General features: G+C 43.3%; 1 protein-coding gene across 3 annotated transcripts; it reads left to right on the top strand.

Moving 5' to 3' along the window:
• Positions 1-1,848: 1,848 nt before the first annotated feature.
• On the top strand, positions 1,849-24,732 carry INSIG2 (insulin induced gene 2). Of its 3 annotated transcripts, XM_081873663.1 has the most exons (7): positions 1,850-1,968; positions 15,383-15,476; positions 15,629-15,739; positions 18,810-18,934; positions 19,571-19,737; positions 20,603-20,702; positions 21,340-24,732. In XM_081873663.1, the coding sequence occupies exons 4-7, from the start codon at positions 18,836-18,838 to the stop codon at positions 21,379-21,381; spliced, it is 408 nt and encodes a 135-aa protein (XP_081729789.1). In that variant the 5' UTR covers positions 1,850-1,968; positions 15,383-15,476; positions 15,629-15,739; positions 18,810-18,835; the 3' UTR covers positions 21,382-24,732. The 3 variants fall into 3 exon arrangements, with proteins under 3 accessions (XP_081729788.1, XP_081729789.1, XP_081729790.1); XM_081873662.1 differs by having other exon boundaries at positions 1,849-1,968; positions 15,383-15,739; XM_081873664.1 differs by lacking the exon at positions 15,383-15,476 and having other exon boundaries at positions 1,866-1,968.
• The last annotated feature ends 238 nt before the right edge of the window (positions 24,733-24,970 follow it).

Raw genomic sequence — 24,970 nt, 5'->3', positions numbered from 1 at the left:
ACCTAAACTTGGCTCAGTTTGATCTCCTGACCCTTAGACCTGTTGCATCTCAGCCAATGGCCTGCCCCTCTGATGAATGACACCCAACTGTGCCAAATCTACTCCAGCCACACTCTCACAAAAGCTCTTCACACTTGTAAGGCTGTCATCTATTTTACTTGAATAAATGCAACACAGGCAAAATTCACCACAAGTATTTTCCAGCAATCCATCACAATCTAGAATAAGTTGCACCTGTTGGTTTCGGCATGTTATGCAGCAAAGAGTTTCATGCAGGGGGAAATATGGCAGCCCTATTTGTCCTGGTGTCTGTGGCAGAATTCACATGTACTTGCAGTGGCAAGAGTCACTTCTTCTTGGTGCAATCCATACAGTGTCCCATCCTTGATACACGCTTCCTTCATACACAAATTTGTGGAACTGTGTAAGATCACATCTGGGAAGCGCCGCGAACGGGCTCCGAGACAACTGTTCCACTATAACTCCACTCAGTTAAGCAATCAAATAGTAGCAGTACCTGGAAAAGGCACACATCTCCTGAATTAAGATTCTGAGGTGTACTTATTACATGTGTGAGAGTCTCTAGCCTCAGGCAGGAGTGATGTGCAAGAACGCTTATCTTCACCAGAAAAGGTCACTCCACCTTAGGAAAGGAATTCTCTTATCCTGCAATAAATCTACAGACAGGTCAAATGAAATACAGTAGTAGCCAGAACCATAAATAACCAATCTTCACTATTGTAGGCATCCACTGGTAATTGTTTTTGCATGACAGATTTATTTAAATGGATTTAATTTGTCAATCAATTAAACCTACAGCCCTAGTTTTTCTTTTAAAAGGGGGAATACTGAACAGTTGTCCTTGGGGTGGGATAATACTGTAAAGAAACTGTAAAGTTTCTTTCCATGTGTAGAGAGCTGCACAAGTAATGGAGAACAATTATCCAATTGGTAGTTGCTCTTTATTATTCTGATGAATTTAAAAATACAGCACAATGCAGTTTTGTGTCACGTTATACAACTTACTTTGATTTCTATTTTTATTTTATTATAAACATTTTAAGCTTGCTATTTTATTTCATTTTTCCAGGCAGGGCCCTTAGGAGTTTTAACAACAGCTGGCCAAGCAGCAATTCTGCTTGTGAAGAGGCTGATGTGATGAAGGAAAAGCTACCATACTTCTCTCAAGGGGTCTGCCAAGGGGGGGGGGGAGGGGAAAAAAAAGAGCTGGCTACAGCACTGCTGTTAGCTTTGGGTGCAATAATCATTCAGTTTTAAATATAGATACCATTGCTAACTTTTACTTTTAGCAAACAATTAATGGTCCAACGATAGACCACTATGCGCAAAGGAGCGTATTCTGTTGCATCCAAATCCAGGTAAAAATATACACAGAATAGCAAACACTTAAGTCTGAAAACAGACGACCAGTTATAAATCTAACTCGCTATTTCCCTGCGCAATTTAAATTTGCAGTGTAGGCATGGCTCAGAAAATGCGACAGGACCCAAACGCAGAAACAACCCCTCTTTCCTACTTGGTTTGAAGCATATCTGTCTAATAATAATGATGATGATGATGATGATGATGGAAGAGTTGACTGGAATTTCTTCTCTCTCCCCGCTCAAGCAAGCAAACCAAGCCGCAACCCAAATTTATTAGGAAGCGCACAAAGCTCAATCCTTGCATATCGTGAGGCGCGCCCCCCCCCCGCCACTTCTCGTCGTCAGTCTGGGAGGCAGCCGGCAGCACCCACCACCCCGCTGCCCGGTCTCCCGGTCCCGGCGGCCTCTCGGGCCCCGGACTTCCCTGCAGCCTCCGCGGCTCGGCGGAAGCGGCTTTGCCCGAGTCAGGTGTCGTCGTCGTCGTCGTCGTCGTCGGCAAGGCGAGCCCGCTGCCGGGTTAGAGAAGACGCGGGAGGCGGAGACTAGCAAGCAGGCAGGGGAGGGAGAAGATGGCGGAGGCAGAGTGAGTAGAGAGCTCGGCGTGCCGGCGGCGGGGCGGGCGGAGAGGGAGCGGGACTCGGCCGCGGCGGGGCTGCAGCCGGCGAGCGGGGAGGGCGCTTCGGAGGGGAGGCAGCAGCGGCAGCAGAGGGGGCGGGGGGCTCCCATATATCCATATGTCTATCTATACCTAATAGGCAGCCGTAGAGCCTTCCCCGCGCCCCTCCTGCCTCTCCTGGTTTATGGTGACGGAGTTGAGGGGCTCCTGACGCCTGCCAGTCAGAGGGAGACAGACAGACGGACGGACGGACGGTCAGTCTTAGGGGTGATTCTCATGCCACCCCCCGTTTAGACAGCGCTACTCTTGCAAAGGGTGCTTGCTGCTTCTTGCCCTCCTGTCAAGCCGGAGAGAACGACACATGTTTTCGCAGAGAGAGAGTTGTAGGGTTGGGAGGGGGGACCCCAAGGGTCATCTAGTCCAACCCCCTGCAAGCAGCTGAATCGCCAGGTCGAGAGTCAAGGCAAGGCGCAGGGCATCTGTCCTCTTTCCAGACACACACCCACACACACCCACACCCAGAGACCTCTTCCTCTAACCAGCCAAACCTGAACATGGGACAGCCCAAATTGGCTGGTTCAAAGACCATCCGGTTCAAAGCCAGGAATGAAGGTTTCTTCTTGCCTGCTGTTTGTATTTATATCCCACCGTTGCGCATAAAAGGAAGCGCAAGGCGAAATTATGTCGTTTTGCCAATCTTCCCCTGCCTGCCCAAATTTCATCCCGTCCCCACCCAGTGAAGTCCATGCCCAAGAGGAGGTTTGAACCTGGTCCTAGCTCAGTGCTCCCAGCTAACCGCAACACAATGTCCACCAGATTGCATCCTGCAGTAGACGTCATCCCTTTGGGACAATACACTTCATCAGGTCACTGACTACGTCACAGAAGGCAAAACCGGGAGTGGATGTAGTGTGGGTTTTAGTATTCAGGCGCTTTCTTTGTTTTCTGGTTTTTTGATGCAACAAATTTTCTGCTTTTTGAAAAGGTATCTTCACCCCCCCGCCCAAACACACACACTTATTCTAGTGTCATTTCTTCAAGGATTTTGAAGATATATACAAGGTTTATATCAAGCTCTTATCAATTCTATATAAGAATAAAGTGAGGTGGGGGAGAGTTTGTTCGTTTTTTTTATTAACTCGAGGGATTTAAAAACAACGTCAATCTGCATCACCAGCGGCAGCAGAAATATCTTCAAGTCCTTCCTGCGTGTATGTAGATTGTTCCTGTCTCTGGGTTGGCCTGCAGTCTTAGGCACTTTCTGTTTGTCCATCACTATGTCTCTTGTGTTCCAACCATGCCTTACTAGGTGACTATAGATGGAACCACGTGAGGTAAGCTACCACATGGCTATGTGTCCTCTCTGGAACTCACCAAACTGAGTTGTACCATCACCAACTTTCTTGAGAGGTTGTAGAAGCATGGTAACGGCAATTTCATTGAAGTGTTTACCTACAGATAGCTGTCCATGCAAGTCGATCTGTGCATTTGTTTTGAATCTGCTATTATGTGGTCAATGGCTGTATAAATGGGATCCACTAAATCTGCTTGTAGTGCCCCTGTAATGTACACTGAGAACAAGATAGTCACTAGGCTCCTTCCCAAAGGCCCTAGCAAACCTCACCAGGAAGAGAAAACACCTTGCATAGTGCTTCCTGGCATGGCAGCCACAAATAATGGTTGAAATAACAAGCCAAACAAAAATAAGCGGACTCATATTTGTGAGTCTAGTTATTGTGGTACTGTACAAAGGAGGTTTGTGTGTTGTTCATACAGAATGCAATTTAAAATTATTTCATCAATAGGAAATCTGCTATATAGGTATCTTGTCATTTAGGATATTTGCTCCCCATCGTTTCAGAATAATTTGGAATAATTTGGGTTTTTTAATGTATTTTTTAATTAGTTTTTAACATTTTAATTAACATTCATACAACAGAACTTCACATCTTATACAATATTTTTTGGACTTCCGTCAACACCTCTGATGATTTTCCGTTCTTATCACTTATTATGCATTTCTTAATTTCATATTACCTTTAATTATCTTTAACTAATAATTCTCCTCATTATCTTTTTTGCAATGTTTCATATAATTCACCTTACAAAACTTCTTGCAAACCTACTAGCGTAATCTGTTCATCACAATTACTTTTCAAATAATCCATAAATTTACTCCAGTCTTCTGAGAATCTCTGGTCCTGCAGCTTTCGAATCCTTCCTGTTAGTTTATCTAATTCTGCATAGTCCATCAATTTCATCCTCCATTCTTCTTTCGTTGGTAATTCTTCTTGCTTCCAGTTTTGTGCCAAGGAATAATTTGTAAACATGTACTATAGTATTCTGCATTCCAGACTGAGTATTTATTTTGAAAATGCCTTCGTTTTTCAAGGCCACTGATGGCGCAATACCTTCGCAAGGGAGCTTTGCAAGAGTTGCTTCAATGCAGGAGATCTTTTCTTACCTTGCTTTATGTGCTACTCAACCATAAATTTGTGCGATACTAGTGCATTGCTCAAGAAGAGTTAATATAGTTAAGTATTGTAATAGTTAATAGTTGAGTTGCCTTTAGTCTCATTTTTGAGAAAGTGATTTATAAATTAAAGGTATCTCGGGGTGCAGCTACAATTCAGTTTCTGTGAATTCCAGTGTGAACTAGCCTGATCTATATTTCCTTGCAGATTGGACTAATTATCCTTTGGAGTTTGTATTTCTCCAAATTTTGTGATGTAGTTCTTGGCTCAACAACAACAAACCAAATGAGTTATTTTAGGATAAAACATGTTTAGAAATGCACACAGTGAGATAAAATATGTTAAATTAATACAAATACGTTTGGCAGATTGTTTAAAAGCAAATAGCATTTTAAAGCAGGAATCAGTTTGTGAATGAACATGTGCAAAATTAACCCAGGCAGGAAATAGACAAATTTGCCCTTCCCTGGTCCATAAAACCTTCCATATGCATGTGGAGAGGATCTCTGCAAGTGCATCCAAGCCCTCTTTTCCCTCCTTGCTCTGCACCTTTTACTAGTTGCACTTTCATGGTGCCGTATGTGCTGCTGCTTAGCCAGCCATTCTCTGTGATGAGAGCTCTTCCTCTGCATCACATTCCGTTATCTGATGGCCTGCTTTTATATAGGGCCCTGGCATGTAGGCTACTCACACAAAATAGAAGAATACTTCTTGCTGGCATTATGGAGAGGACCAGATCAGAAGATAACTTTTATGTGAGGGTGATTATACCTAGCACAGTGGCAAGTTGAGAGCTGGTAAGGAGGTGGGCATCACAGAAAACAGGACCCCACATGCAGCCACAAAAGGTCTTGTCTGGACACTAGTCTTCACACAGAAATCTCTTGAACTGTTGTAAATACTTTATTGTGTCCCCTATCCCCCGTCAAATGTAAGACCGTTCCATTTTATATGTAAAAGAACTGAAAAATGACTGACGGCCTTGTCATGTCTGCTTTAGGGGATTTACAAAAAATTGTTGGTGGGGAATGAACACTTGGCTTAGCTTTCAGTTGAGGAGGAGCAGGCAAAAAACATTTTTATTTATACAGGCCTCTGGCCTGCAAGCTGCCTTGCAAACATATTTGAATTAGTTTTAACTGATTTGGTGTTTTAATTTTTTGGGGGACTGATGTTGTAGCTGCCCTTGGATCTTTTAAAAACTTTGTATTTTATATGCAGTGTCCCGTGCACAGCGGAATGATGAGGAATACGTGCACATACTCTAAGTTCCCTAGCATGTTGCAACTTCAATTGCAAGTGCTTCGTGCTTTGCTTACAACCTTCAGAATTCAGCAAAGCCAAACATGCTTTGTTGTCCTGGTAAACCTGGATTGGACATTTGACAGGAATTTTCATGTCTTTGCACAATTGTAACAACCATTCACAATCTTTAAGTGAATAAGACAGTGCATTCAGTTCAGCTTCACAAGTACTTAAGCTAACTGTTGTTTGCTTCTTGCATAACCAATCAAATAGACTCTGATTGTACATATAGCAAACTCCAGACGTACTTTTCCTGTCTGTAGTGTCACTTCCAAAACTTGCATCTGCAAATATCTCAAGACCACCAGACTTCTGATTGTTAAATCTCAGTCTGTAATGCATAGTGCCTTTTAAATACCGCGCTATGCGTTTCAGAGCTTTCCAATCCTTAACAGTAGGATTGTTGACTTGTCTGCTTAGCAAATTACAGCTAACAGCAATGTCTGGTCTTGAACATCCGGCAATGAAGTTTAGCTTGCCTAGCACACTTCTGTATAGTGTAGTGTCAGAAAATGCTTCTTCAGTGTCATCTACCTGATAACCTGTTATCATCGGTGTGTCTACAGGGTTAGCATCCATCAGGTTTAGTTTGCTTAACACATCAGCAATTTTCCGTGATTGGTGTACTAGAATGTTACCATCTTGATCTCTCTCTATTTCCAGAGATAGGTAGTTGTTTACCTCACCAAGATCTTTCATGTCAAAGTGCTCTTTCAGTTGAGATAGGGCGTTATTGTACATTGTGACATCCTTCCAAAAGAATAAAAGATCATCAACATAAAACAAGCAATACAGTTTCTTTTGCCCCTCCTCTTTGACAAATACACATGGATCAGCTTTCCCTTGTTTAAAACCTAGAGAAAACAATACTTCAGTGAGTTTTGTGTGCCAACACCGTGCACTTTGTTTGAGACCATAAAGGGACTTCTTCAGAGCACAAACAAATCCCTGTTTTACCTGTACGCCATCAGGTGGAAGCATATAAAGTGATTCATCTAGAGATCCGTACAGAAAAGCTGTATTCACATCATGGTGACTAATGTGTAAATTTTCCTCTGCAGCTAGCTTGAGCATAAGCCTAATGCTCTCATACCTCACTGTGGGTGAGTAGGTCTCGTGATAGTCTTCACCTGGTACTTGTGCAAAACCTCTGGCTACCAATCTGGCTTTGTGTCTGACTATCTTGCCATTTTGATCAGTCTTCGCTTTGAAGACCCATTTGCTTCCAAGCAGTTTCATTCCTGGAACTACTGGAACAAGGTCCCATGTTTTGTTCCTTTCCAAGGAATCAAGCTCAGCCTTCATGGCATTTAACCATGGCTCAGCTTCCTTTGAATCCAAATCCTGGATTTCTTGGAAACTTGAAGGTTCAAATACCTTCTTGGAGCTTTTAACAGCTGTTACTGCTATCTTAGCAAACTCATCAGCAAATCTCTTTGGAGGTCTGCCTTTTGTGGCTCTTTGTGATCTGCGAATTAGCCGTAGATCTTCAACACTCTCCTCTTCCTTCTTGGGAGAAAAGTGACCTATTGTGAACAATGGTTCCTCCAATTCTTGATCAGAGCTTTCAGAGGGTCGCATAGAGGCTTTCGCACTCTTGAAATCCTCTGAATCACCTGATTCAGTTTCAGACTCAGAATCAGAACCTTCATCAGTGGGTGTGGGTTGTTGTGGTTGCTTTTGACTATCCTCAGTCTCATCACTGTCATCAGGATAACATTGGAAAATTCCCACATTCTCCCCCCACTTGGCATTGTACTCAACACTTCTTGTGAGCTTAATTGCCTTTGAGTCAGTCATCATTATTCTGTAAGACCCTTTCTGATAACCTAGAAAGATACCATGCAATCCACGCTTGTCTAACTTGGAGTTTTGTGGTGAGTGAACCCACATGTCAGAACCAAAAATTTTCATGTGTTTGATGTATGGCTTTTTGCCAAACATCTTCTCATACGGGGTACAACCAATCGCTGAAGATAACCTGCGATTATAACTGTAAGTGAAACATGAGAGAGCTTCGGCCCAATAACTCTCTGGAAGATTGGCATCATGCAGCAAGGTTTTTAACCCTTGAAGCAAAGTCTGGTTTGCTCGTTCCGCAAGTCCATTCTGCCATGGCGAGCGAGGACTAGACAAATCATGTTGAATTCCTTTCTCAGTCAGAAAAGCTTCAAACTGCTGAGAAGTGAATTCTCCCCCGGGATCACTGAAAATAGTCTTTACCTTCTTACCATGCACATTTTCCAACCAAGCACAGAATTCCTTGAACCTAGGAAAAGCCTCTGATTTCTGCTTGAGATTGTACACATAAATATACCTGGAAAATGCATCAATGAGAACCATGAAGTACCTGTTTCCACCCAAAGAGGGCGCTAGTGGTCCAACCAAATCAGCATGAACAATTTGGTATGGTTCTGTAGCTTGCCTACTAGACACCTTACCTTTCGCAGCCATTTTCACCTTGTTTGCTGCGCATGCCTTGCACTTCATGTGGTACCTGCAGGGTTTAATAGTCATACCTTCAACCAAGGCAGGCATTTTAGATACTGCCTCAAAATGCAAATGACCAAGTGTTCGGTGAAAATCATGAATACATTCTGCATGCAAACTTTTGTTAGTACCTGCAATGCAACAAGTGTCATCCTGCACAACATCATCATAAAACAAAACATATAAACAATCAACATATTCAGCATACAATACATAATCATTTTTCTTTGTGATGATGCACCTTTTGTTCTTAAAGGAAACGTCAATTTTCCGCTCATTCAGCTGTCCAACGCTGAGCAGATTATGTTTGGCATCCGGCACATAAAGCACATTCTGTATCGATAAATCCAAACTGTGAAGAACAACAGTTCCGTAGACTTTACTGGGGATTGTGTGGTCATCCGCTTGGTGAATCGCACCTTCCTGCGGTGTAAAAGACACAAACAGTTGCTTATCGTTGCACATGTGGTGGGTCGCTGCTGAATCAACCACGAAGAAAGATCTAGACGTCTTCTGGACCTCTGCAACCTTTGGAGTGAAGCGTGAGACCATTGCCTTGGGCTGCGTTGTCCTGGACACTGGACCTTTGCCTTTGCTCTGGCCTCTTCCACGCGATGAGCTTTCGCTGCGCTGCTCTGTCTTGGCCCTGGGATATTTGCATTCCCTCTTCATATGGCCTAGACGTCCACACGAGTAGCATTTCACTGCCTTCAAAGCTTTGGCGCCATCTGGTGGTTCCACTGCACTATGGGATGACGTCTGTGAAGACTCCCCCTTGCCCATGCAGCTATCACCCTGGCGATCTGCTTCATTCCGAATCATGGCAGTATCACAGGCTACTGTGAGTTGAGCATTTGGCTGATCAGTGGTAACAGATTCCCCACTTGCCTCAGCCAGCCTTCTGCAGCTAGCCATCATGACTCAGGCATTAGCCTTCTGCGTCATCTCTGCTGCTTTAAACCATGCTGCTTTATACAAGCAAACCTCATTCCAAAGGCAAGTTCAAAAGTGCTTTGTCTCTGCTGCCTTAAATCATGCTGCGTCACTATTTTTCTGCAGCTGCTTTAGTCCAAAAGCACTTTTAAAAGTTACTTTCGATTTCCCCAGCATAGGAACTTGATCCTTTGAGCCCTTGCCTATGCCCGGCAAATGGCTTTAAAAGTTCAAAGTCCAGCCATAAAGCCATTAATTAGAAGCTGGCAGGCTGCCCGGAGCAGTAGCACATACCTCATCAATCATCTTGACGCGCAGAGATATCGTCCGATCCGTCCCTCTGCCGCTGTTCCGATATCTGGAGCCCATTCTTAAGATGACTGCGTTTTTCTGGGCCCGGAACCAAATATTGTTGATATGCAGTGTCCCGTGCACAGCGGAATGATGAGGAATACGTGCACATACTCTAAGTTGCTTTATTTACCTTTCAAAGCTGGTAGACTACAGAAAAACATCTTGCCTCTGCCGGAGCAGAGAAAAGCATCATCTCTCCTCTAAAGCACGGAGAGAACAACACACTGAACTGCAAAGAACAGTGAAAAACAGGAAACCAGTGTACGTCACATCCAGTCTCCCTTTTCCGTGGGAAAACTCCAACAGCAATTGACTGTGGAATGTAAACATTGTCTTGTGACAAGCATTTCGCTGCACAGTGAAGAGAGCAGAAACCAACAGTTTTGTGGTATTTTTCTATCTATATTGGGGACAGTGCCGTCAGACCAAGGCATTGCCCACTGATTTATGTCATTGACACATGGTCCCAGAACTAGTTACAGGTAGGTAGCTGTGTTGGTCTGCCGTAGTCGAAACAAAATAAAAAAATTCCTTCGAGTAGCACCTTAAAGACCAACTATGTTTGTTATTGGTATGAGCTTTCGTGTGCATGCACACTTCTTTAGATACAAGAAGTGTACATGCACATGAAAGCTCATACCAATAACAAACATAGTTGGTCTCTAAGGTGCTACTGGAAGGATTTTTTTTTTATTTGGTCTCAGAACTGTGCTTGATGTCTTGACTACAAACCCAGAACGAGGTTCTGGACGCAGGTTTCAAACATTAGAGGACCTTCCAAAACCCAATAGTAGAGTCTGAAAACTCCATTTCCTGCTTTGTAGCAAAACACTGTAATGTACCTGCAGGTGCCTAGATCAATAGGCAACTTGACTGTTGAACTGTGAAGAGAACTGCAAATGATAGGGAACTACTGTAGGAAGTCTGCACAGAGATGGCAATTAACCAAAAGTGAGACCTGATGGTCACCAGAGCAAAGAACGTTATGACAAGGTCATTCTGGACCAAAGGAAAGCTTAGGCTGCATAAATTGCAGAGTTGGAAGTGGGGAAATCAGCCTTCAAAACAAAGCAAAAACAACCACCCATATGATCACATAACTAAGGCATACTTCTGTGCCTTCTACATCAAGTACTGTACTCAAGAAAATTCCACGCTCCTCACCAGCTCTCCCTACACACCCTCTGGATCAGACTGGCAGAATTCCTTTTTCAGACACCTCTTTTCCAACCTGTCAATCAAATATCTTGTTCTACATGGATCCGGTCTCACATTCGTGTATAACAAGTATTTTGACTGACAGCTTAGTCACCTGGAACGTTAAAGGGAGGGGAAAACCCTCCCCCAGAAGCGTTGTTTTGCACATTCTGAAGCTGCCAATCGTTTGCATCTTTTGATAGTGCTTATTCATAAGCAAGTGGAGGAGATGTAGCAGCAAGAGACTGCGTGTTTCTTCTACGCCACCTCTTATTCAGCAGATTCTCGGAGCACACAGAACTGCCTGCAGGTGTGGAGTACTGCTGCTGGCCTGCACTTCTGCACCCAACAAATTGCCAACTGAGCATAGTAAAAAATAAAAAATAAGGAAGTTGCAATCACTTTTCAACCCACTTCCACAAAGGTAGTCTAGCAAGGTTCTGTACAGCCCTCATATTTATGGGACCGCCTTTCCTGGTATGCCCCGCAGAGGACCTTAAGGTCCATGAATAATCATAGTTTAGAGGTCCCGGACCCTAAGGAAGTCAGATTATCCTCCACCAGGGCCAGGGACTTCTCAGTGATGGCTCCGACTTGGTGGAATGCTCTGTCCCATGAGACCAGGGCCCTGCAGGATTTAACTTCCTTCTGCAGGGCCTGTAAGACGGCGCCTGGCTTTCAATTTGAACTCAGCCTGATCTATTCCCCTTCCTTCCCTCCCCCTCCCCTTTTTATGAAGATTACCTGTTCTGGGATCCCACAGCTAATTCTCCCCTGGTCTCCTCGCTGGCCCAAATAGGACTAATTTAGCCAGCTAGTCCTAGTGATCATCTAATGTTTATTGGATGGATTTCCCCCCTAAATTAATTTTTGAATTCTGAATTTATTGTCATTCACGTTTTATACTGTATTTTATGCTGTTTTTTGTTGCATCAATTAAGTGTTTTCAATTTGTTGTTAGCCACCCTGAGCCCGGTTTTCTGAACCGGGAAGGGCAGGGTATAAATAAAAAATTATTATTATTATTATTATTTATTATTATTATTAGGAATGCTTTGGGATCCCTTTACACCAGATACGCAGGTGGGAGGCAATAGGTGGTAGTGGATCTTTGCCCACAACTAGTGTGCAGGTTCTGAAAGAATGCATCAATTGTCAACACAGCACCCATGCTTTCAGCGGTCCAGCTTTTGGTGGTAATATTTTGGATTTTGAAGAGTTTGTGGTGAGTTGGATGAAAAGCCTTGAGGGAAGGCAGATGGCTAAGGCACTGGGGGCAAGATGTAGAAAAGGGCACAAGAAGAAATGCTTTTTGAAGGCTTAGGTTGTGAGTTCAGAGTAAGAGTTGATTGTGTGGCTCGGCTGAAGCTTCTGTGGGTGACTTCTGCTTTTCCGAGCAAAGCAAACCATTGAATGGAGTTAAGCTTGGAAACTCTGCAAAAACTTGAAAGGTCTGCCTGTACATGCAGCACACCTCACCATGGAGCTAAAGACACCACCTACACAGCGAGTTCTGTTTTCTGAACGATGCTATCTAAACAAGGATAACTTAAACATTGAGTCACCCCCTACGTAACCAACTGATCACTGTGCCCTTCCATGGAGGGCATCCTGCAGGTACCAGCCTATCAAAGAGGTTCATTTCAGAACTGGGCTAGAATTAGGGTGGTAGCATCTCCCCTTTGGAACATATCTATGTCTGCTACATATCGGAGAGGCAACTCCCCTGTTGTCATTCAGTGAGTGCTAAAGACATTCCTGTTTCAGCAAGCCTTCAAAATAGAGATCTTTACCTCTGTATCAGATTTAAAACTTTCACGTGCTGCTGTTGTTTTAAAATATATGTGTTCATTTGTTTTTTATCTATGTAGCTATTTTATATAAGTTTTTATTACACTGTGAATCACTTTGGGATGCCTCGTGGGAAGCGACTCATAGATGAAATAAGCAATAATAACATAATAATTCTGAGCACCAAAGGGTTGGGTTGACTGTTTCGTTCCCTGTCCTGCTTGTCAGCACCTAGCTGGCTCCTGTCGGAAATAGGATGTTAGAATTGATATCTCTTTAGTCTGATCCGGGAAGACAGCTCTCCTGTTCCTATGAAGTGCTTCAGGTATGCATGCACACTCGCTGAAAGGCTCCCTTTCTCTCTTCTACCACACAGAGCACCAACTTTGGAGTTACGCAAGTTTGCCCAGCCAGGTTTCTGATTTCAAAGCGTACCTTAGCCATTTTCTCTGCATGTTCTGCTCTTCTGGCGCGGGGCTAAGTGTGTGAAGAACTGTTGTGCAAGCACCCCTTGAGCTCACCTGACCGTAGCACTTTGTGTCTTAATAAAACCTGTTTCAGAAATTGAGAACACCTTTAAAGGTCCCTTTACTGAATGATGTTTTTGTGGGGAGAGGAGAGGCACACAGCAACACCAGAAATGGCTCAGTTGGTAGAGCCCAACATTGGGTGAAAGATTCCTTCATTGCAGGGGTTGGACTAGATGGCCCTCGAGGTCCACTTCTAACTCTACAATTCTATGAAAAGCACCTCTTCTAGAAATCACAGAACCATGGAATTTCAGAGTTGGAATGGACCCTGACGATCACCTAGTCCAACCCCAGCAATGCAGTAATATGCAGCTGTCCCATACGGGGATCGAACCTGCAACCATGTAATTACAGTGGTACCTCGGGTTACATACGCTTCAGATTACAGACTCCGCTAACCCAGAAATAGTGCTTCAGGTTAAGAACTTTGCTTCGGGATGAGAACTGAAATTGTGCTCCGGCGGCACGGCAGCAGCGGGAGGCCCCATTAACTAAAGTGGTGCTTCAGGTTAAGAACAGTTTCAGGTTAAGAACGGACCTCCGGAACGAATTAAGTACTTAACCTGAGGTACCGCTGTATCAGCACCATGCTTTAACCAGCTGAGCTATTCAGGTCTGAATCTTGTAGTAATGTACACCAGACCCTGCCTACCAATACTTTCTTCCTACCACCGGTACTACCTAATAATGCTTGGGTGTGTTTCCATTCTTTTGTTTGCATATTGATCTAACCAAGTCAATTACTGAAGCTGTCATCATTCAATCGTCAGGCACACAAGGATAATTCCATTGACTTCTAAGGAGTCAAACTGCTGTGTCTTCTTTCCCCATCAAAGCGACACCCTAGCCATTATACTATCTGTGCAGCTACTCTGATTCTATTCCTGATAAGTTCAACTTAAAGCTAGGCTCTGGATTTTATTATGCAATCGCTAATCACTTACTATCACAGCAATTTGTGGAATCACCTCTTTGGGAGGTTGCCACATCGACTTGGTATGTTTAAGTTTGTGGTAACATGATGTGTGCCACGTTTTGGCTAAAAGGAAAACAAAAGAAAAGAAAACCGGCTATGCTACTTCGGTGATTCACCATTACCCCATGAATGTTTGGCTGCCTATGATATTCCATGTTTAATTCTCAGCTTTTGGGGAGACGGGCCTTGAATCTTTCAGCAATAGAGACCAAAAGTCCTAGTATCAGTTTTGTCAAGATTACCATATTTTTTGCTCTATAAGGCTCACTTTTTCCCTCCTAAAAAGTAAGTGCGTCTTATGGATCAAATGCAGGCTGCACAGCTATCCCAGAAGCCAGAACAGCAAGAGGGATTGGTGCTTTCACTGTGCAGCGATCCCTCTTGCTGTTCTGGCTTCTGAGATTCAGAATATTTTTTTTCTTGTTTTCCTCCTCCAAAAACTAGGTGTGTCTTGTGGTCTGGTGCATCTTATAGAGCGAAAAATACAGTAAATAATTCCTGAAGCAGTGATGATGAACCAGAAAGTTTAGTAAAAATCATTTCATTTCCATTTTGTTTTCTGCAACTTTCTATTCAGATGGTGGTTATGGGTGTTACTCAACTAAGTCTTACATAGAGTAGAACCATTGAAATAAATGAGCATGGGTAAGTTAGGTCCATGGGTGTCAATAGGTCTACTCTGAATAAAATCTGGATGCATACGACCCCAGGATTTAAAGCTTTTATTCACAAATGAGGAGTAGAATTTTATTGTACTAAAATAAATGAAAGCTGGGAATTCTTGCCAATTACGCTGAATATCTGGGTGTTGATTTTTTCATATAGAAAAGAACCTCCTTATGCATGTTTTAAGGTGATGCTACATTTAGCTTTATATCAGCAACTTTTTTTTTTTTTAGCAGAACCTATATTTTCAGTTGAGCAGTGGGCACCTATGGACTTATTCCCATGTGAGTAGCCACATTGCCAAAGTGCTCTTTTAACCCAGTCCTCCCCACTGTGAATAGTGACAGAAAAGCCTTTCTTGCTCACACACATTAGTGTGCATTCATTGCAGAACCTGATGCCTCTGTATTTTAGTGGGCAGCTGAGACACGCACCAAGAGCGGCTGTGCTTGTTTTCTATTCAGAAGCATCTTTAGAATGGGTTGAATCCACCGGCCACTTATTCCCTGTACAGTAGCTCTCCAAAGGTGCACAAGGATTGAAAGCTGCAGAAATTGGCTAGTAGAAGTCCTCGTGAGTTAATGCCATGCTGCAGCAGCCTTCTTCAAAGATTATACATGAGTGCGTTCCATAATTATATTGTTTGTTTATTTTGTTTTGCACAGGATTTGGAGTATACCCTGAATTAAGAAAAATAGTATTGCTTCAAGCTTCTTGGTCATCCTCCCTTCTCTCCCAACATATGCGTTGCATTTTGCTGTAAGTACAGGCGGCCATGGCAGATGACGATGATACGCAGCCATCCATCCCAAAGAAGTGCGGTCCGTACATTTCCTCGGTGACCAGCCACAGCCTGAACTTGATGATCCGCGGGATAGTCCTGTTTTTAATTGGTGTCTTTCTTGCTCTAGTATTAAACTTGCTACAAATTCAGAGAAACGTCACCTTGTTCCCACCAGATGTGATCACCAGCGTCTTCTCTTCGGCTTGGTGGGTACCGCTTTGCTGTGGAACAGCATCAGGTATGTCGGAACAAATGTGGCCGGAGAGAAACCTTATTAGGGGAAACATCATGGGCTTGATTCAGTCCGCAGAAGCACCATTTGGCATTGCCTCCTCCTTTCCTCCAAGACACCTGTGGACATGAACCAGGCAAGGGTCGTAAAGAGGAACATGAGGTCTGGGTGCACCTTTGGTATCTATGCACTTCCCTGTCTCCTCTGCTCAGCCATGGAGAATGAGGTGGACAGAGAGTCACAGATGTGGGAGGTGCATCATGTAGCCCTGACATAGGAACCTAATGTGCTGAGAACTCATGTGAGCACATCGGAGGATATGCAGATGCTGGATTCATGCAACTGTGCAACCCAGTTACAGCTCCCCCTCTTGCTGCTAGTAGGGATTAGCTTGCTGGGATGTCTTAGATTCTGGCAGAGGAAAGCGTGCCAGGCATTCTCCATTCGTCATTGCTTCTCATGGGCCAATCTGGGCATGGCATCCCAGGGCCAGATTTACGTATAAGCTAAACAAGCTATAGCTTAGGGCCCTACTCTCTTGGGGCCCCCAGAGAAATTTAAAGGGGGGGGGGACTGGATGTATGTTTCCAAAATATAAGATAAAAAACATAAAATAAAACCTACATACAGCAACAGTGTTTTGTGTTGTGTAGGCTCCTATGATGTAAGTAATGGGCCCTGCCTGCTAGCCTGCTCCCTCAAATCTCACTGGTTTGCTCATTTCTATATATAGGGTGCCTACATTCTGCATGGACTGGTTGCATGGCAACATGTGCAAATGGCTTTAGATACCTATTGGGTCCATAAATTACCATATAGCACACATTCAACACCAAAAACAGTGACAATTTGTTGTTGACAAAGGGCAGCTGGGCATATAAATGGCCCCATTACCTTCAGTAGCCGAAGGCCTCATCAAACCTAAATCTGGCCCTGCATCAACCACATGACTGGCCCTAGGCAGAGAGGGAGGCCTAGCTAATCTGGACCAGGGCTGGTGGGAGGGGACGCCAACACTTTGCTTCCGCTACAGTCCCAGTCCGGATTGCACCTCCCCTCCCCTGGCTGCAGTTTAGAAAAGAAAAAGCAGTCATGGGCAGCCAGTTTGCATTCAGTGATCCAACTTCATTTTTTTATATATATAAAAAATCTGATTTCAATTTCCATTTGGTGGTCCAAATTTATTTATTTTGAAAATCTGATTTATAGTAGAAATGTTCTTAAATTTTGCAAGGCAATGCTGATCTTAAGTAGCATGGTCTGCTGAATTCTTTTGATTGAGCGGAATTTCTGTAAGCCAGACTGCTGGTGGGGGCTGATGAGAGTTATAGCCCAAAACATCTGGAGAACCCCAGGTTGGGTAAGGCTTCTGTAGTACAATGGCATCTAGATTTCTGTGGCATGGTAGGGTACATATCTTTCCAGTCTCCCTACCACTGATTCAGCCAATACTTTAATGAATTCAGTTGCTGCATAAGATCTTTTTATCAGCGGAAACCTCTTGGCAGTGGAGTCAGGGGGCAGCACTAGGGGAAGGTTCTATTGTACGTAAACCTCCCATAATATGCCAATATTTTCCTGAGGTGCTGCTTGTCAGATTCTGATACAGGTCAATAAACCGATCTATTGTCTAGGAAACAGGTTTTTGTTGTTGCTGCTGAAGATAATCTTCAAGGCTACGTATCTTGCATTATCTAATTACTTTCCTTTTGTACCTTTTCATGGAATTAATACACCACAGATTTTACAGAGGATTCAGATTTGAAAGGAATTGTCTGTGTAAATTGTCTGAATGTGTTGGTTTTCTTTTCTCGGGGGGTGTGTGTGTGTGTGTCTGTGCGCGCTTGGAATATTTTGGTCACAGTTAGAGACTCGTTTTATCTCTAAACTGCCTGCCTGTCATCTTTCCTTTTTATTTATTTATTTTTTGCCCATCTGAAATCCTTGAGTATTTTACTGTACCATTTGCTTCATTTTTATTTTACACCTAGATTGGCAATTCTAGACACAAGCATTTGCTTGGCTTGATTGTCTTTTGCCATCCTTCTCCACCCTGGTCCCTCTGGAGGTTTAGAGTACAGCTCCCAGCATCCCGCACTGTTGTTGTTTGCTTTCATTAGCCACTTTCCCCACAAAGGTGACTCGAAGCAACTTGCAAAAATGGTACAAACATTAAAACCGGATACAGTGGTACCTCGGGTCACAAACACTTCAGGTTACAAACGCTTTGGGTTACAAACTCCACTAACCCAGAAATAGTACCTCGGGTTGCAAACTTTGCCCCAGGATGAGAACGGAAATCTCGCGCTGGCAGCTGTGGGAGGCCCCATTAGCGAAAGCGCACCTCAGGTTAAGAATGGTTTCGGGTTAAGAACGGACTTCCGGAACGAATTAAGTTCGTAACCCAAGGTACCACTGTATTAGGTACCCAAACAGAATGAGAACCTAAAAACACATCCATATATAGGTCTCAAACACCCCACCCCACTAAAAGAGGCCACAGATAGCTGATACTCTCCAAATTAAAGGGCTAAAGCCTGGGTTCAAAGAGATGTTTTTGTCTGGTGCCTGAAAATACATAGCGGTGGTGCCAGGCATGCCTTCTGGGGGAGAGTGTTTCACAAGTAGGATGCTGTCAGTCAAAAGGCTTGCTTTCATGTTTCCACCCTCTGCACCTCTCTCAGTGGGTGCACATGGAGAAGGGCCTCAGGTGATGAACACAGTCTTGACTTGGTTCATGTGGGGACAGGTGGTCCTTGAGAGTGAGCTGCATGAGGCTTCATAGGTCAAAACCAGCACATTGGTTTCCCACATTGCCTGGGGCTAATGGAAGTTCTAGTCCAAAGCATCTGGAGGGCATTCAACAAGGCTGAAGGCAAGGGCAGTGGCAGAATTTTTTTTGCTAGCGTGTTTTCATCTGCGGGAAGTTATAAAAAAAATGTCGTTTCGTAAAATTAACTAGTAATGTAATGAATGTTACCAGTATGATATCAGCCAATTTAGGGAGCGTCAGCGAATGGCAAATTTGGCAGAAGTCATAATTGTTCCTTTTGCCTTTTGTTGTTGTCATTTACAGCTGTGATTGGGTTATTGTACCCCTGCATGGATCGACACCTGGGAGAGCCACACAAATTTAAGAGGGAATGGTCCAGTGTGATGCGGTGTGTAGCAGTCTTTGTTGGTATAAATCATGCCAGTGCTGTATCCTTCTCTATGGTAATGAAGTTGGCAGCCGCATCCAAACTTTTTTCTAGGAGGCCAAGAGCTAAACAACAGCTGCCCCGCTCACTTCACTGGGATTGCACGCCTGGTGCACTCCCCGACGTGGCAGTGAATTTATTAGTTGCCCTTCCATTGTTAACTCAGGGTGATTTACAACAGTTTCAAGCTACATGTTTAAAATAACTTAATAAACACAATAAAAAATCCAGTGTGGCTGAAGAAAGCTTGGCCATAAAACAGCAGCAAGAAGCAATAAAGTATTAAGAAATAACATTCTCGTGGCACAAGAGTTCACACTAATGACAGGGTGCATGTAAACTTTTAGCAAGGTGGCTATCCCAAGGAAGGCACTTTTGCAAGCCCACACGCACTCATGAGTAATTGCATACCTACTAAACAAGCATTTGAAACATCATGCCTTTGGTCTAGTCCTAAGAGTGCTGCGAATGGTCAGCTAGGGATGTTCCAGTTAGATCTGATTTTCAGAAAGCTGTTCAGTGTCAGGAAAATCAGAGTTGTGTTATGCTTACTGGCAATCCCTTTGAGGCAAAATCCCAAAACAATTAGTCAGTGTTCCGCTGATCTTTCGAAACTGTTCCTTAACGACGCTCACAGAAAGTGGATTTTGCCAACAACATCCAGTTGTCCCTCACACTTGCTGCACTTTCAATTGGGCTGTGGTGGACGTTTGATCGATCTCGAAGTGGCTTCGGCCTGGGAATAGGAATTGCATTTCTTGCCACATTGGTGACTCAGCTTCTCGTCTACAATGGAGTTTATCAGTAAGTGTTTTCTCTTCAGTATGGCGATTGTAATGCTAGGATATTAGAAGAGGTATCAGGGGTTGGTGCCGATGAAATACTAAAAACTATTCCGACTCCTTGCCCAGCGTGCATCAATCCCATCAGAATGGATGGTGTGCAAGATTGCACCAGAGGTGCGGGGATTTGCATGGACCTGTCCTTTCGGCTTTGGGACTGTGTGCTTCTACACCTGCCTGCTCTGTTTTAAAAGAAGAAATAGAAGGGGAGAGGTGTTCAAGCAGCAGGACCACAAGCAGGACCCCACACTTGGGTTCCCAACCTTGCAGCAGATGTCTGCCCTCTTCCCAGCTTACAAGGCCAAGGGGAAAGCTTAGGGGTGTTTTGGCAGCTGCATTGCCAATGACCTATGAGCAGCTTAGCCAAAGCACCTAGGGCCAAAACAACAACCCTATTGCTACCTTTACAATCTCAAACTTGGAACTAGGGAAGGAAGCCTGGCGTTACATGGAAGTGCAGCATGGGGTCAGGGGCCTGGCTGCAAGCTTTTGCTTGACTTCCAGTGCCCAATTCTGACATTGTGGGCTGGACTTAAGGTGCCGTGCTGATTCCAATGGAAGATCTGCCATCAGCTCTGCTGGGCAAGGGCTGGTGTCCCAGCCACTGCAGCACAGTGCTGCTTATGGGCCTTTTTGCAAAGCTTCAGTGCACAGTGAGCAGGCTGTGCCTCGTTTTTCAGAAACGGGACTGTGTCGGATGCATTAGTACAAGCTGTTACTTGTACCAGTGCAGTCTTGAGCCCAGGCGACAGCGTCAGAGTGTCGGAGGTTTCCTGTTTCTTTGTGCATTCTTTCATGCCTAACCATGACTCTTTATCTCTCCCTAGATACACATCTCCTGACTTCCTTTATGTGCGTTCCTGGTTACCCTGTATATTTTTTGCTGGTGGAATAACTATGGGGAACATTGGCAGGCAGCTGGCAATGGTAAGTTAGTCTGTCAGTGCTGGGATTATTTGCAGCATACTTGTGAATAATTTTGTCTACCTTTAGATGTGTGAGCCATCCTTTGCATGCCACATCCAGATAACTGTGCTTCTGTTCAGGAAGCTCAACATACAGCGGTACTTGTGCTTTCCAACCCTGCCATGTTCTCCACTTAACTACACTCACTATTCAGTTCACAGTGCCTTGTAGGATAAAACCCAGGATGTATCTGATGTTGTTTGTGCATGAGCAGAACTCCCACTTGCATAATGGGACTTCACCTTCTCAGCTACCCCTGTAAACCTACCCCACAACATGCCCTCTAAACCTGCTCTGTATAGCTGGGAGACCTAGAGAAGTTTGCTAGGGGGTGGGAAAGCTGCAGAGCACATGACAGCATCATGAAGTCCTGCTGTGTGAGTGGAAGTCCGTTCAACACAACGTTGGATTCAACCTGCAGATTGTAGGAATAAGGCGGAAAGCTGGGCTCCCAGAAAATTTACCGTGCTGAGCTCCACTCATTTGCATCTCTTGTTCTCAATTTTTACAGTGTATCCTTTATTGTGTGTGTGTGTGTGTGTGTGTGTGTGATTCTTGGAGACACTTACCACTTAATTTATGTGTTTTTATTTTGTAGTATGAATGCAAGGTTATTGCAGAAAAGTCTCATCAGGACTGAAAAAGAGCAAAGCATACCTTTCTCAAGGAGGATGAATGACAGACCTGGAAGAACTGGCACCAAGGAGTACTTTATAGTGTTTTCAAAACAGTCGTCGCCCTCTCTTGTGTCTTCTTCTGCTCTCACTCGCTGTCCCCCTTGGCCTGTTCCACCTGCAAAAGACACTTTTTACTGCAATCTGTGATTGCTACATCTGTAATTCACTTGAAAATCCCAGCATCTTGGTATTTGATCAGTGTGAAATTCTGCTGGAATGCAACATGCTGGACAAGTTGTTGGTTTTTAGATAGGAGCCTTTACTTTATAAAGTAAGCTAGTCTTGCCATATATCATCCTCTTATTTGCATTATGTTCCTGTGCCAAACCAAACTCTCTCTCTCTCTCTCGGTTGCATTCCTTTTTTTACCTTTCCCTGGACAACTTGGGGGATTAAATGTTATTAGAGTGTTTCTATTTTATTATTCATGCCAGAGTGATGTAAAGGTGGCCTGAAAAGGCATTGAGGACAGTAAATCACAAAATAATTCAAGGCTGTGACTTCACTTGTCCCTACCCCACCCACCCAAAAAATCAACAGGTTAGTTGTATGTCAGGTACAGTTATACACAACCAACTTGTTCCGTGTCATGGGTTGATTGTATATTGGATGTAAAACCAACCTGGACCATTCTGCATACGTACAGGTGAGGCTTCTGCTGCAGTCATGATGTCTGTGCCTGCCATGTTCCTTTGTAAATAGGTGCATTCTGTTGTAGGACTCTTCATGCAACACTAGCAGTAACACTGCTGCAAGTGCAGACATGGCTGAGATGGAGTGATGCTACTGAGACCACCTGAAAATAAGTCATCTGTGGATGATAGATCTGCTGTGGAAATAGGAAAACCAGAACTTCTTTAAATTCAGTGAGATCAGCCTCTGTTTACTTGTTGGAAGTTTCACTTGCACTATATGCATAAGCGTGGATTCTCACATGCATTCTGATGATAGAAGACACAATCTGCTGTGAACTTCTCCTATGTGTGCCCCATTGAAAAGAATGGATGAGTGGATAATTGTCGTATGCTACAGCAAACATGAAAGGATCCCAGTAGTTCAGGGATTGGGAGCCCCTTACCCTTCAGGTGTTGTTGGACTCCAGCTTCCATCAGCCCCAGCTAGCGTAGACAGGGTCAGGGATGATGGAATTTGTAGTCCAACAACATCTGGCAGGCCAGAGGTTTCCCATCCCTGCATTAGATTGTGCTTGGTTAAACAGACTCGAAGAATACCAGAGTATGATGTGACCTTGACACACTCTTATTAGAGGTGTCCATTGAGGTTGGGGGTGTGGCAGAAGGGAGAAATGCCTTACTTGTAATGAAGCCCTAAAGTTGTTGATTCTAAGTAAAAAGCATAAGTTGAATCTGTTCTAAGCTTGACCAGTTTCATTCCTTCTATTGTCGTTCATTTAGCTTTAGAGAGCTGCTTATATTCTTTTAAAGAACATTTTCTTTTTAAAAGAAATATTCTGTAAAAGGTTTTTTTTAGAAAATGTGTTACAGTGACTCGAAAGGGCTTGGTCCAAAGAACCGATGTGTTTAGACAAAATGTTTTATTTTTCTTTAATAATGTATATTGTTGTGTTCATTAAAAAAATTGTGGAACAGACAAACTAAGCAGCGTTTTTAAGGCTTGCATGCTAATATATGAAGAATATGCAATGAAAGCTTGGGACAAAAAGATGTCGGAAGGAAAATGTGCAATCAATAAGACTTAAAGAAAAGAAAAAGCGCAAAAGCAAATAATATGCAAAATATCAGTAGCTGAGACTTCCCACTTGGTGTTGTAGCTTCCCACCGCAGCACTGAAATGTTTCCAGTGTCGTCCTATGGACTTAATGTTACGGAGAAAGCACTTACGCCGTAGTGTATCTCCTTATATGCCCTTCCCCACACTGAAATGCAAACACTTTGTGTATATTTATATGATTTAATTTTGAAGCATTTCCTTGAATGGTACAAATGTCACTTGGGATTGTGGAGATACTTTAAAATTAAGTCAACAGAGAGCTTAGTATTCCAGCATAGCTTGCAAGTGCATCCGTGATCCTGCTGATTAATATTTATGGGTCAACCCAACTATTTAAAGTGTTCGTTAAAATTGTGGTATGAGTATATTTTGAAGGCTTAAATCTGGCAATTTGACCCTTGGAAAACAACAGAGTGACTAAATTAGGCAACAGACCCGTAAGATGTGTGGAGCTTTTTACGTGAACTGTACAAGAGATCTCCTACTTAGAAGTTTCTAGTCATTGCTTGTATTCCCCAGGGCCTTCCCATAGACAGGTCAGCTTGGAGCAATCAGCAGAGAGCTAGTAGTTATCAAGGAGTTCACCTTCTGTTTCACATGTATAGTCTAGGGCAACTCCTGTTGGGAGTAGATGGTCTTGGGAGTATAGCAGGTCTCTTGTTCCCACAGTTGTTGCTTTTAAATCTAGTTGACACGAAATGTGAAAAGAATTATGAAGGCATGAAGAGCAATTGTGGGGTACCTCAGTTCACAATATGGCATGCAATAGCTAAAAAAGATGGCTGTTCATGGCTATGTTAATCGAATGTTATGAATACCACTGTATTCTGTAACAGACTCTGCAAACTTTGGAGGACTTAACAGATTTGCCACTTACAAATCTTTCTTGCTTTTGTGTCACGTGTTCTTTTCACCCACCTGTAATGAGGGGGCAAAACCGGTTTTCATCCACCTTGCTGAAAAATTTCAAATGTGGTGTTAAATCTTACATACATCTTCATATATTTATCTCATCCTTTGTATATTAACATGAACATGGAGAAGAAAACCTTTTGTATATCGTAACTACTCACCAGGCATCCTTGTATACCAGGCCTTGCACTGTTTGTCAGTCAGTGATAGATAATACATGGTCAGTTTGAAAATGCCACTTGGAATAAGTTCAGTGACTCTTCCATGTCTTTAACCCAGTGATGCAAAGTCACCCCAAAGTCATTCTTGTGGACTACTGCTTTTCTGTTGATGAGTAGCTTTTCGTTTAACAAAACATGTGTTGATTTTTATGTACCTACTAGCCAGTACTAGAATTTTGGGAGGAGAGGTTTGTAATGGGAATGCCTTAATTACAGTGGTGGGAAGAAGCAGCTACTGTATAATGTGTAATTATAATATTAGACTGTCTTCAAAATGTTCTGTAGAGGATGACTAAGATATATTTTAGATACAACTTTATAAGCACTATAAACTCTTCACTAGTTGTGAATTGTAAAGGTTGACGATGTTTACTTCAAATTGCTGTTAAAAGCAAAACATGTATTAAATATAATTACAGCCTCGTTGAACCAGTTTCTTTTTCATTTTTCAAGAAGCAATAATTGATAATTATCCTGTTTCAAAGATCAAATTAGAATGCTGGCTGTTGGAGCGCCTTAATGGTTATGGAACACCTGTGGAAATGCTACAAGGAAACAAGCCCGTTAATACACATAAATCAGAAATTGCCATGAGTCAAGATGATTGCAGCACGATTGGCCCTTTTAAGATCCAAACCCTTCCAACTATGGTAAGGGCAGTGGAGGT

Source organism: Podarcis erhardii, assembly GCF_964252035.2.
Source record: "Podarcis erhardii genome assembly, chromosome: 1".
Taxonomy (NCBI): domain Eukaryota; kingdom Metazoa; phylum Chordata; class Lepidosauria; order Squamata; family Lacertidae; genus Podarcis; species Podarcis erhardii.
The sequence above is the reverse complement of the archived record's forward strand: the minus strand, read 5'-3'. Positions and strand labels throughout refer to the sequence as shown.